This window comes from Tenrec ecaudatus, chromosome 1 (genome assembly GCF_050624435.1).
Source record: "Tenrec ecaudatus isolate mTenEca1 chromosome 1, mTenEca1.hap1, whole genome shotgun sequence".
NCBI classification, from domain to species: Eukaryota; Metazoa; Chordata; class Mammalia; order Afrosoricida; family Tenrecidae; genus Tenrec; species Tenrec ecaudatus.
The window spans coordinates 157,944,994-157,958,371 of NC_134530.1; the positions used below are offsets into that span (position 1 = coordinate 157,944,994).

Here is a 13,378-nt window from a genome sequence, read left to right on the forward strand (position 1 = left end):
CCTTACAGGGACTGGTAGACCCCCAAGACTACGGCCCGTACACATCCTTCAAACCTGACCCCACTCCTGAAGATCACCTTTCAACTGAAGGATGGTCCTGCAAAGTGAACAAATGACCTGGGCGAGAAACGTGTTCCCCAGAGCAGCCAACCAGAGTGAACCCAAAAGGCAGCATCTGTACAAAGATAAAATTCAGAAGACAGGAAGGAACAGGAAATGGCAAATGAAAAGGGCGAATCCAGGAAAGAGGTAGGTACAGTACTGAATGTGTTTGAATGTTTGAAGGAGAAACTAATTTTCAAGACACTTTCACCCAAGTCACAAGAAAATGTTCAAAAGAAATAGCATAATTTCTTCTCAATACGATCGCTGAAGACAAATGTGTGCATAAGCAAATGTAGTGAAGAAAGCTGATGGTGCCTGGATATCAAAAGATACAGTGTCTGGGGTTTTAAAGACTTGAAAGTAAGCAAGCGGCCATCTAGCTCAGAAGCAACAAAGCCCACATGGAAGAAGCACACCAGCCAGTGTGATTACCAGGTGTCGAAGAGATAAGGTATCAGGCATCAAAGAACAAAAAATAAAATCATTGTGAATGAGGCGGGGTGCAAATTGGGGACCCAAAACCCATCTGTAGGCAACTGGACATCCCCTTACAAAAGGGGCACAGGGAGGAGACGAACCAGTCAGGGTGCAGGGTAGCAACGATGAAACATACAACTTTCCTCTAGTTCTTAAATGCTTTCCCCCTCCCCACCCCCACTCCGACTATCATGATCCCAATTCTACTTTATAAACCTGGCCAGACCAGAGAATGTACACTGGTACAGATAGGAACTGGAGGGAGAGAGTGTGGGGTTGAAAGTGGGGATTGATTACAAGGATCTACATATAGCCTCCTTCCTGGAGGATGGACAACAGAAAAATGGGTGAAGAGACATGTCGGACAGTGCAAGATATGACAAAATAATAATAATTTATAAATTATCAAGGGTTCGTGAGGGAGGGGAGAACAGAGAGGGAGGGGGAAAAATGAGGAGCTGATCCAAGGTTCAAGTAGAAAGCAAATGTTTTGAGAATGATGATGGCAACAAATGTACAAATGTGCTTGACACCGTGGATGGATGGATGGATTGTGATAACATCCAGAAGAGCCCCCAATAAAATGATGAAAATAAATAGCATAATTTTGTGGTGGGAGTATAGATAAATATATAAGAACTAGATCATAGATTGAGATATACGTGAGAAGATTACCCTGTCACATCTGGATGATGAGACTAAGCTGCCCTGGCTTTGCTCGTATTATTACAGAGAATAGGGAGGTTGGTTAACATTCACCTGACATTTCAATTTTTGAAAGTAATCCCAAATCACCCAAATATTCCACATCCTTTCTATCATCTGTATATTTACATCAACAAATATTTATGCCAAAAGGGCATGGGAGGAGGCATTGAATAACCTCTGACTTCACAAGGGGAAGAAAGAATCAAACTCATCAGCATCAGCTGCCCAGGCTGATGCCTATGAGACAAAGGCCAAGCACACCTCAGGCCACCAACCTGTTTGCCAGGTAGTCTGACACTAGCTGTCCCTCCCATAGCATTCTCTACTTCTCAGCTGGGTTTGATAATTCATGGCAATGGCCAGCCAGAACTCACACACCATCCTCCTGATTAGGGGTTTACTAAAGAAGTTAACAGGGTACAAGTCAGGATCAGAACTGCTCATAGTTCTACTCAGGCCAGCTTCTTCTCAGCCACGTAACAGGCACACCTCTCGCTGGTCCTCGGCCCCCTCAGCCAACTGGCACCTTGGTGTCTGCTCTGCTTGGGCAAGTGTTCCAAAGCTCCTTTAGCACCCCTGATACATGCCCAAAGGGCACTCTACTCTGTCATAAGCCTCAGTGTGAAGACCCTTGGCTCGAGCTCCCTTGGGTAAGCAAACCTAGCTCCTCCAGTTAAGTGCCTATAGGCACCCTACTCTGCAAGCAAGCCTATTGCCCAAAGGCTCTCAGCTTTACCTACTCCGTGGAATGGAGAGTCCATTGCTCTAACTTGTGCCCAGGCCCCTTTTCTGTTGCTGCCACTCATCTGCCCCTTTTCTGATGCCCGTGTTCGGTCCCTGGGTCAAGGTGACTCAATGTGTAGGGATATTGAGATTCAACGGATATGCTCCACTCCTGGCTTGTTTTCCAGATGGTAGTGAAATCCCTTTCCTGCTCTTAGATGTTGTTTTGAGGTCATTTTGGGGTTGTTGTTTTTTGGGGTTTTTTTTGCCTCATTTGCAGGATGGCAAAATCGACCAATTCTCTACTTAGATTTCCAAGTACTTATAATCACAATTACCCCCGTTAGCAATCACTTACAACTAACCCTATGAGCATCTTCCTCTACCTTCTCCTACCCAGACCCATCACAAGAGTAGTTTGGTGTCCATTGCAAAGACTATGGCTAAAAGAATCATATCGACCAATTCAATGCACCACAATTGATTAAGTCCTCACTCTGTGCACAGAACTGTGCTAGTCATTTAGAAAAGGTTTCTGCTGTCTCGGAATGTGTGAAACAGTAAGAAGACATGCGAACTTGCAATATCAACACAATTCTCAGTGCATCTCAAAGTAGAGACTAGTCATTCTTCCACAGGACTTTTACCCACAATCACTTGGTGCATGTTTTGACCAAGAGATTCTCCTCTGGACCCATCCCAAGCAGACTGTTTCCACCCATGAAGGGCTTGCTGCTGAATATAAATATTAGGAACGTCACGGCATTTGATGAAGTTTTCTTTTATTTGTTCATGGGTACTGCTGAGCAGTTTATAATAAGAGTTTTATAAGATATAAAAATATATGCAACTCTTGGATCCGACAACTGCCATCACCAAGAATTTTTAAATTAGTATGAAGACCTTTTCTTCAATGATTAGACAAATCCAGAGCTACCTCAAGGAGGACAGGCACACACTATGGTAGTGAGATGATTCTCTGTCAACTAGAATGTGTATGAAAGCATAGGGTTGGAATCCAACCTGTCAATAAGGTCACAGCCTGATGATGCCTCCTTGCAAGTGTGACCTCCTTATGGGGAGGTGAAGGGGGACTGGGAACCTCCCTCTTCTCACTGTCCTTCGCCTTCCTCCCTCCTGGGACCATGAGACCTGCGAGAGGCCTGCCATGTTTCCACTGGGCTCGGATCCTCAAAACTCTGCACCCACATGCCTGCGATCGTCCTGCATTCTGTACCTTTGCATGTGGCTACGTGAGTCTGAACACGGACTTGTGGACTAGTATCAGACTGATGGACTTGAGTTGGACTGGGCTGGGATGCCTTCTTCCTATATAACTATTCCTTAATATAAAGCTCTTTCGTATACATATGAGTGTCAGTGGATTTGTTTCTGTAAACAACCCAGCCTAACACACTCACTATTACTTATAATAATAATGTGAATTAAGTCAGCCAACCCATTCTCATCATCCAGATGTGATCAGGAAGAACCTTCTTATCTCTCTATTCGAGGCAGTAATGTGTTCAACAAGGACAGGGAGCAGAGAGACTCACAGTGCAAAGAATGGGAGGGAGAAACTGAAGAGACACAGTGATATGCGGAAAATGTTCCATCCTGGCCCAGTGGCCATGACCTAATCCTCAGAACCAACCGGTGAGGACATCCTCAGACCCTCAGAACGTGTTACCTTATATGGCAAAGGCTTTGCAGATGTAATTAGGTTAGGGATCTTGAGATGGGAAGATTATTTTGGTTCATTCAAATGGGCCCTAAATGCAATCATCCTAAGCGACAGGCAGGAGGAGATTCAGTGACACATAGACAAAGAGGAACTGTGGCCACAGAGGCAGAAAATAGAGCAATGTGGTAAACAACCAGGGCATTCTGGCCGTGACTAGATGTACAGACAGATTCTCCCCGAGGGTTTCTGGGGGGGAGTCTGACCTTGTAGACACCCTGATTTCAATCAACTGGTCCTAATTTCAGATTTCTGCCCTCAAGAATGATGAGAGTCTAAATTTCAGTTGTTTTAAGCCATCAAGTTCCTGGCAATATGTTGCAACGGCCACAGGAAACTAATATAAGAAATAATCCAACATTTCCCCAAACCGGGGCTATCCAGATCAATTTAACTCAGCAATCATACACAGGCGAAGAAATGATTCGCAGGGAAAAGAACACCTACCCACAACACACTGTACAAGATTCATTTGTTCAACTTAGAGCAAATAGCTAGCAAAGTCTCCAATCACATAACCTCACTTTGACATAGAGAGCAATAGTTAAAACAACAACAACAACAACAACAACACAGCAGTTCGAAGAGAGCAAGGGAAGTGACCATGCCATTCAATCATGCCAGTTTAGGGACTGCCCGCTCTCAAGCATCGCAAGAACGGTGCTGTGTAGCATGTGGGGGAAGGGCAGACAACACAGTATCTATCATCTATTAATACCTATGCTGTCACAGTTTAAAAAAATTCCCAAATACATAGTAATAGAACTCACTGGTTGTACTACATGCTGTATGGTTTACATTCCTGATGGCACTTTATACAAACAAAATAATCCGGATTTGTATTCGCCTCCCCATTTTACAGAAAAGAAAGCAAGGAGTGAACCACAATTGACAGGTGTAGGACTTAGAACTAGTGTTTGACTAGAGCGGACATTTCTGCTGCTTCATTACAACATTCACCTGCAGGCTTGCTCTGAGGTGGACCCTGCGTTCCAGGAGGACAGGGTCTGAGTATCTCTCCTGCTAATCAATAAATGTTTGTTAAGTGAATAAATGGAACAGGTGAGACCCGTGGATAGAAATATATATTATCCAAGATCACACAGCTACTATTGGCAGGGCCAGGCTTTCAGACCGCCCTCTAAGCTAATTAAGGTCCTACAGTCCACTGAACTGCGTGTTTATATTGGGGTGGTAATAAGTGGACAGACAGGTGACACAGCAGAAGAGTTTGTACACAGCGGCTGCGATACAGTAAGAATGAGGTTCATTCTAAAGCCTATGGCTCTCATGGGTGAATTTGGAGCAATTGAGAAGATGATGAAGGCTTTTGCATCGAAGATACAATGAAGAATTGCTGGGTCGAAGAACAGTCTGGGCAAAGTCCAAAGAAAGTGTTTGCAGAGGAATAGAGGCAGCCCCTAAATACAATGCCATCAGTCACATGGGTATATGGGTACATGCCAATGGAGCTTCGCCTATTAACCGCAGCAGAGTAAGTAATTCCATGTGGTGAAGGACTTTGGAGCCAATCAACAGAGATTCTACTTGTCTAAAACTGAGCAATCTGCCAAACTCTCCCAAAGTACTGGCTGGACATCCAGACTGGAAATAAGAAACTCCAGAATAATGAGAAGGCCGGGGCTGGGAGGTGGGGATCCGAGGAGAGTCTCACCACAGAGGATGCAGCCCGACTGGCTGCTCTTTGTCAGCACAATTCCCTGGTAGGGAAGTCACACTTTCCACAGGAGACTCGGATTAGAAGCCAAACCAGAGGCTCACCAGGTATCAAGAAAAGAGTTACAGTCCTCTGCAATTAGTGAACGCTTGTAAGCTTCCAAGAGGAAGACTTCAGATTTAGGGTGGCTCCTCCTGGCTACTTCACACGGTCTCCAGCTTAGAGATGTGAGGCAGTACACGACTGCAGTTCCTTCACTGAGCTCTGTTAAACCTAAGAATTCAGTGGGGGAAAATGTTAAGTATATTTTCTCCGAGTCTCTGAATCACATCCATTTGCATTCCTAGGCTTAGCAGAGTGTCTGAACCACCAGGGAAACTGACTGTCAATGAATCACTGGATCGAAAAATAGATCTAAAGACCTGTTTTCACAGGAATCTTTGGGCTTGCATCAATAGCATTTGGGATCTCAAGAAAATGAGACATTGTCTTTCCAAGGAGACTTACTGAAAGAAATAAAGTTACAATTTAGTAAGTACATGTCAGGTGCAACCTCTCCTGTGATCCAAATTATAACACTCGAGGAAAGTGAAGGGCATTGAGCTGAACTCCCTTGCTCAGTCAATGATAAATGACATGCCTGGGAAAATGACAGAAAATTCATCTGGGACTTGATCCAGACTTGTCAGACTCCAAAGCCTGTGTAGGCTCTTTTCATGCCACATACTGAAACAAATAATAATGATAATTCTACTGTCCAGGGCAAAGCTTGTAATCTCTGCCTGTATTGTTAAACTAGAAAATTAAAGACATAGTTACCTACAGGTCAAGCAGGACTAGCCAAGCAAGCAGAGTTCCAGATCTAAATTCTATGCGACTATGCCCCATTATTACTTGTTACACATAAGCTTACTTGCTACTATTACTTGCTACTTACTACTTAAATCTGGAACTTGAACTCAAACAGAAAATTTTACACTTGTTGAAAACAACAAAGAAAATCCTCACATCCTCTTTTCAGAAACTCTAGAAATTATGTGTCTTCAAGATGAAGATTTCTAATGGAACTCAGGTTTTGCCTGGCGCATATACACAGAATTTAACATGGAGAGAGAGAGCCAAGATCTGGGATTTTTCTTCTTCTTCTGTAGTTCCTGGCCAAAAGCCAGGCAAACAGAGCCAGCCAGCCAGAGGGGCCCAAGTAGAGAGGGTCTACACTACAAAAGACACTCAAATGAAGTACTAAATTACAGAAGCTGGCGTGGGCTTCCAGGGGGAAGGGCCCCACATTGGCAAGCGACTTGTGAAGGCCAGAGAGTTATATAATTCCCCAGAAAATCTGAAGCTGTATTGGTGATTTCAGAATGAAGTTAGCAAGGCATGAAAAAGTTAATGTGATGGAGTAAATGAACAGGGAGGGTCCACGAACTGCTGAGCTCACAGAGTATAGATTGCGAGGGTAGGAGCCAGAAATACCTTGTACCTGAGATCTAGGAGAGGGTCCGCAACAAAGGCGAGCACTGCCATCTCCAAAGGTAGAAAGGTGTTAGAAGGAATTGCGTTTTTGAAGAAGCAGAGGATTGTATTTGAAAAAAAAAAAAAGGGGGGGGTGTCCCCTGGAGCATATAGTAGTAACTCAATAAAGGCGGGTATGGGGGAGAGGCTTAAAAGGGGGGGAGGCTTAAAAGGGTGCGTGTGTGCGTGTGTGCGTGTGTGTGTGTGTGTGTGTGTGTGTGTGTGTCTAGCCCGAGGGAAACTCCCCAAAAGGAAATGCAAGCGATGGCTCCGCGCCAGGAAAAGCGATCCGGCGGCGGTGGGAGCTAGGCTCCCGGGGGGAGGGGGTCCCGCAGGAGGCCAGCCCCGCACTCACCTCGGCCGTAGCCCTGCGTGTGCTTGGCGAAGCTCCTCACCACTGCTTCCACGGCCTCCCGCAGCACCGCCGGGCTGCCGGCAGCGCCGGGGGGCAGGGGCAGCCCCGGGCCCCCAGACAGGAGCAGCGGGGGCGGGGCGGGGGGCGGCGGGGCCGGCGGGGGGCCCGCTGGGGGTGTGGTGGCGGCGGCTGCAGCCCCAGTCACTCCGGGCCGCAGCGCTCGCAGAGAACCCCTGCCTCCGGCGCCCACTCCAGGCTGCAGCCTCTGCGCTCGCAGCGTCTCCATCCCGGCCGCCCGCGGAGTAGCGGCCCGGAGCCTGCCAGCCTGGCGAGTTAACGGTCTCAGCACCCCAGCCAGCCCGGGGACCGAGGGCGGTGCCGCGGCCCAGCCGTCAGTCAAGCGGGGGCGGGGCCAAGCCGAGGCCCACGCCAATCACTTGGTGGAGGCGGGAGCTCGTGGGCTCCGGCTCCGCCACGGGTTCACCTCGGAAGGGGGCGGAGGTTCTCAACAGCCAATTGCAAAGGGAAAAAGCAGTCTTCTCCTTAAGGGAGAAACAGCTCGGGTGAGTCTGGAAGTCCTGTGGTGAGTACAAAGCAAAAAGCAAAAAAAGGGAGAGAGGCTGACCCTTGAAGCGGGGCTCGAAAGAAGAACACGACTGGGGAGAAGTGTAGGCAGAGTGAGAGGAATTGTATAAATGACTTGGCTGATCATTTTGAGGCGTCAGTGAGGAAAACTCCTGCAGGTAAGCGATAGGACTTGTCCAAGATCACAGAAACTGGTGGTAGAGCCAAACGAAGGAAAGATGCTGGTATTTCATGAGCCATGTAGAAAAGGTCAGCTACTACGCAATGGGCTTCGCTGCAGTGTCTAACGCAATAATCCCAACCACTAACTAGATTTGACTAATGTTAAGGAAAGCAGCATTCCGAGAGGCTGCATTGCCCAAAATTAAAAACTAGGAAATGGAAAAGGAAGGTGTTAACATTGAATTAATCTATTTATTTATTTAACCTCTAGTAGCCTGAGTTTTTCATATGCCACGTTGTTGGGTAATGTTCCCATTTCATCTCTTCTCATGACCCTGGTGGCGCAATGGTTAAACTGTTGGCTGCTAACCAAAAGGCTGGCAGGTAGGATCCATCCGCTGATCCTTGGGAGAAATATGTGGCAGTCTGCTTCAATAAAGATCTACAGCCTGGGAAACTATGGTGTTCTACTCTGTCCCATAGGGCCACTCCTAGTAGAATCAACCGAGGGCAGTGGGTTTTAAGTTGGGGGAGGAAATAAGAAAGAAGAATAGCAGTTCTCGTTACCTCCTATTATCAATAAAACCAAACTCACCGTCACCAAGTCGATTCAGACATATAGTGACCCTATAGGACAGTGCCTCTGTGGGTTTGGGAGATTGTAATTTTTTACCAGAGTAGTAAGCCCAGTCTTTCTCCTGCTTACCTTTTATAGTGAGGAAGAATTAGAATACATGAGGGCACACACATACACAAAACAATCCCCAAACAAAAATCTCAGAAAACCAAAGGCTCAGGGGTAGATTACGTTGTGTACTCTTTTTTCCAGAACCTGTCAGGCTGGGTTCCCTCCAATCACACACACACACACACACACACACACACACACACACACACACACACACCGTGCATGCAGAAGAGTGACAACACAGAGATTTCTGAATACATTTATTTGATATGTCAAGTGGAGAGAGGAGCGCTTTTTGGTCACTCCCCACTTCTACCTGTAGGAGTGTTCATAAGCTCAGACAGAACAGAAGAGCAGCTTAGAGCCCAAGACCCATACCCTGGGGACATGAGATAACCTGCTGTGATGGGTTTGTTGGTTGAACAACGCAGGAGGGAATAAAAGCCGGAAGTTGAGAAGGGAAGCAGAGAGGTGGAGGCCAGCAGCAGAAGTGAGGATAGGGGGTTGCTCCAGAAGATCCCCCAGAAGAGTGAAGAAGAAGGTATCCTGAAAAGTGGGGCTGGAAGCAGCGTGTGAACAAGGAGGCTGGCCTGGAGAGAGAAGCAAGACCTGGAGACGAAGGTGGAACTTTCAAAAAGAGGAGCAAGTGGGCAAAATGATGATGGGCCTGTTGTGGGAAGGCAGGGATTGACTGCTATTGAGGGGAAGTTGTCAGCAAGAGGGCAGGGAGATGAGGGCCTACCCCCAACCAGGGCCTCCCTACTGCTTGTGAACAAATGCACTGAGTTTGGGGCTCATTCGGAGCCCTAGCACAAGTGACCCTGTGTGTTTGTTGGTGGACCATGCTGTGGGTACACAAGTAATCCCACATGCATGTGAAGTAACCAGGGCATGAATGCACGTTCCTGTATGCCCAGCAATGAGAACTTACTCTCCCTCAAATAAGAGTGCTGTGCTTGTGGACGCATGTTTACCCATGTGTGCATGCACTGTGCTCAAGAGCACATGCAAGACGCCCCTGTGTCCACGATGTGTGTCAGAGCTGCTTGCCCCCGCCGTTTTCATCAAGGCCCTGATACCCACCCTCCCGGCTGGCTCCTCACTCCTCTCAGCGCCCTGGCTCCCCAGGCCCGCCCAGACTCTGGAAACCCCCCAGCAGGCGGATCTGCTCAGTCTGCATGGAGTGGCGCCTCACCAACTTGCGCTTGGTCCTGGGAGAGCCAGGCGCCCCCGCCTGGGGCGGGGCAGGCAGCGAAGGCGCGCGACCTCCGGGCTGGGGGCGAATGTCGGGGATGGGAGGGTGGGGGCTGACGTTGAGGGGCGGCAGGAAGCCGGGCCGCGTCTGAGAGATGTGGTCCAGCAGCAGCGTCCCGGAGCCCCTCCGCTCCAGCAGCCCCGGACTCCGCCTCCGCCCGCTCAGCGGAGACACGGCGCCCGGCAAGCTCTCCTGGGACTGGCGCGGGGAGGGCGCCGAGCCGGCGGGGGGGAAGGTCAGCGGAGAGGCGCTGTACCGGCGGCGCTCCAGGGACAGGCGGCTGGACTCCGGCGAATCGGGGCAAAGGTTTCCGGGGGCGTCGAGCTCCACGGGCTCCATCCGGCTCAGCTTCTGCCTCAGCCCCGCGGGGAGACCCGACTCCGGAGCCTCGGGCGCGGTGTTTCGGCGCGAGAGGGGTCCCCCGCCCGACACTCTCTCCGCCCACGGGGGCGGGTCCTCGGGGCCCTCGGTACTGTGACGCCGCGAAAGACGGGGTCGCCCGGTCAGCGTCAGACCGTTGAACTCGGCGGTCAGGCGTTCGATCCCCGGCCTTCCCTCGGCCGGCGGGACTGGTTGGGGTGGAGCCACTAGGCCCCAGGGCTCGGAGTTGAGCCTTTTGAGTGGCTTGGGAGGGTGACGGGGTGGTTTGGGGAGAGGCTCGGAAGGGGTGGGGTCATCGGGGGTCTTTGGAAGAGGGAATTCAAAGACGTCCCGCTTCTCCTCTTCCTCCTGGGCGCGAGGGGATAACAACACCCGCCCTCCCGCTGCAGTCTGCAGTTGGATTTCCGAAGGCGACGTGCAGGCCCCCGGGCTTGGGGGGGCCGGGGCAGGCTCCTCCACCCCCGGGGACGGCGGAGAGTTGAGATACTGCCGGGTCTTCTTGGTCCCCGAAGGCGAGGTGTCGGTGGTGATAATGATGACCTCCGTGCCCTTAGCCTTGCAGGCTTCCAGCAGCGTGGCCAGGGTCTCGCGGTCCCCGCGGTCCAGGGCGTGGACAAGGGCCGACGCTCCCGCGTGATCTCGCACGGAGGGGTCTGCGCCGTGGGCCAGTAGCAGGGAGGCCACGGCGGCGCCCCCACCCCCGGCGCAAGCGTGCATGAGCGCGGTGCGCCCCAGGCGGTCTGCGATGTTGGGGTCTGCGCCCTGCTCCAGCAGGTAGCGGACCATGCGCGCCTTGTTCTGGGGGTCGTCGTAGCGGGCCCGACAGGCAGCCATTAGTGCAGTCTCCCCTTGAGCATCGCCCTCATTCACATAGGCTCCCCCTTCTAAAAGCAAACGGGCCAGGCGCAGCTTACCCTGCCCCACGGCCCGAAGAAGAGCGTGACCCTCGGTGTGCAGCATAGCTGCGGCGGGGCGGAGGGCAGCGGTGGAAGCGGCCTTGGGGCCTGCAGAGGACCGATAGGGGCGTGGGCTGGCGGCTGGAAAAGGCCTGAGGGCTCAGTGGCAAAGCTGATCCCTGTGAGAAAGAGAGAGACCTTATAGCAGATACAGACAAGGAAACTGAGGCATTGGTAGGGGGTGGGCAGGGGGAGAGCTCCACGGCAGGCTACATGGTCCCTTCTAACTCCTGCCTCGGAGACGCCCCTTCCTCCACCCCACCCCCAACGCATGCCTGTGGAGGTGGAGAGGGTGCACCCGCACTGAAGGACTAGCGCGCGTGCAAATACGTACGGGCACGCGCGCGGGGATATCCGCACCTCCATCCTCACCCCACGGCTTATCAGACCTTTCCACCACCCCCTTTCATTATCCGCACTTGGAATACCCCTTTCTAGGATGCTGAACGCCAGCCCATCCACACACATGCACCCATCCATACACACACACATTCCCATGCCTAACCTCTTTTAGGTTGTCACAGCCCCAGATATTGAGTGGGGGAGGGAAGCCGCTTGCGTTTGGGACCTAAAGGCGGGTGGGAAGGAATTGGGGGTTTCTTTTGCCCCTGCCTGTATGCTCCCCACCACTCCTTGCGCTTTCCCCTCCCAGGCTATGCGCCCAAATAGATACCTGAATGTCCGCAGAACCTCGGCAGAGGCAGGATTGAGGTCGCGGCCACGGGGCGGCCGAGGTGGGGGAGCTGGGTTCCCGGGGACCCACATGGCGTGTGGGGGGGCACCCGGATCTCCTTGGTGTCAGTATCTGCGCCCCGGCGCCGGATCCTTGTCCCTCCTCCCGGTGCGCCCCGGGCACAGCGCCGACTCCGGAGGAGAGAGGCTGGTGGGGGGGGCGGGGGGGCGGGCGGAGCTCTGCCATGCTATTTATAGCCGCGTCTCCGCGGGTGGGGGCGTCCGGCACCAAGTCGCTCCCCCACCCCTGTACCATAAACCCTCAAAACCTAGAGGTTCCAATCCTGACTTCCCTTTCCCAGCCTACCTCCCCTCAGCCCCAACAAACCTAAGGGTTCCTTAGGGGAGCTCGGCCGAGAACCCAGACCTGGACCATCCGGATTCGGATTCCTCGCCGAGCTTCATCAGATCCCCATTTTCGGCGTTTCGCGTGTTTATGTGCGCCTGTGCGCCAGACCAGACCTGCCACACACTGCACATGGAATTCTGTGCGGAGGGGTGGAGAGAACCGGCGTCCGTACTGTGCAGAGAGAGCTGGCTGCTTTCTTGTAGTTTAAATGTCACAGTGCACTGTCTAGCTGGGAGCCTGACACCACGGTCCATCCCCACCCACGTTGGCCCAAATGGGACGCACAACACCGATCAACTTGGGCGCCAGCGCCCTCGCATAGATGTCTTAGTGCGTGGGGCGGGTGGGTATGTGTGGTCAGTTTCTAGATTCAGCAAAGGGCATTCCCATTAGCCGCCTCCCCATAGGCTTCACGGTGATGCTGGTGGTGAATAGGAAAGCCAGCCTTGTAACACATTCTCTCTCATTTCAGCCCTTTCAGCCCAGTCTTGCTTAGAGTCATTATTTTTTCCATCATGCTTGAGGGTCTCTGTCCCAATCCCCCTTATCTGTCTTCTATTTGTTGCTATGGCTCTCTCTCACCGTCTGTGCCTCCCCTTGCCACCTGCCCTGTTTCCATGGTTACCATAGCTTCCATCTGCACATTTTAGGAACGAGTGTATGTCCAGCTGGGAGGCACCATGGGAAAGTGAGGGATGAGAAAAATAGCCTAAGGCTTTGGAAAGCTCACCTGCGGTCCTGTGATATCTGAGAGCCTGGAGGCTACCAGGTACAAGAGATTGAAAATACCGTGTGTAGGAAAGGGGAGAGAAGTATTTTACCAGCTGCCATTTATTGAACGCCAACAATGTGCCAAGTGCTCCACATACATAATCTCCAATCGTCTTCTCAGCAACTCAATAAAGGTAAGGATTTTTACCTCCTTGTTACAGATGAGGAAACCGAGGCTTAGTAAAATCAAGCAAGTT

The 13,378-nt window shown here is 51.2% G+C and overlaps 2 protein-coding genes across 5 annotated transcripts in view; both read right to left on the bottom strand.

Annotated features, from left to right (window-relative positions):
- The window catches only part of LIX1L (limb and CNS expressed 1 like), a 37,714-nt gene extending 30,051 nt beyond the window's left edge, over positions 1-7,663 (bottom strand). Inside the window, exon 1 of one of the 2 annotated variants that reach the window (XM_075560774.1) lies at positions 7,303-7,663. In XM_075560774.1, coding sequence (XP_075416889.1) covers positions 7,303-7,588 — 286 coding nt within the window. In that variant the 5' untranslated portion in view covers positions 7,589-7,663. Of the gene's footprint in view, positions 1-6,915; positions 6,975-7,302 lie in introns of those variants that run through there. The other variant, XM_075560784.1, reaches the window with a different exon arrangement.
- A 1,328-nt stretch (positions 7,664-8,991) lies between these two features.
- ANKRD34A (ankyrin repeat domain 34A) lies at positions 8,992-12,594 on the bottom strand. Of its 3 annotated transcripts, none has more exons than XM_075560810.1 (3): positions 12,003-12,594; positions 11,835-11,897; positions 8,992-11,448 (listed from the first exon to the last, which is right to left on the bottom strand). In XM_075560810.1, the coding sequence occupies exon 3, from the start codon at positions 11,331-11,333 to the stop codon at positions 9,846-9,848; it is 1,488 nt and encodes a 495-aa protein (XP_075416925.1). In that variant the 5' UTR covers positions 11,334-11,448; positions 11,835-11,897; positions 12,003-12,594; the 3' UTR covers positions 8,992-9,845. The 3 variants fall into 3 exon arrangements, with proteins under 3 accessions (XP_075416925.1, XP_075416916.1, XP_075416907.1); XM_075560801.1 differs by lacking the exon at positions 11,835-11,897 and having other exon boundaries at positions 12,003-12,209; positions 12,390-12,593; XM_075560792.1 differs by lacking the exon at positions 11,835-11,897 and having other exon boundaries at positions 12,003-12,593.
- Positions 12,595-13,378: the final 784 nt, after the last annotated feature.

Coding starts and splice junctions, on each gene's coding strand:
- ANKRD34A (XM_075560810.1), bottom strand. CDS start 11,333: ATGCTGCACACCGAGGGTCACGCTCTTCTTCGGGCCGTGGGGCAGGGT.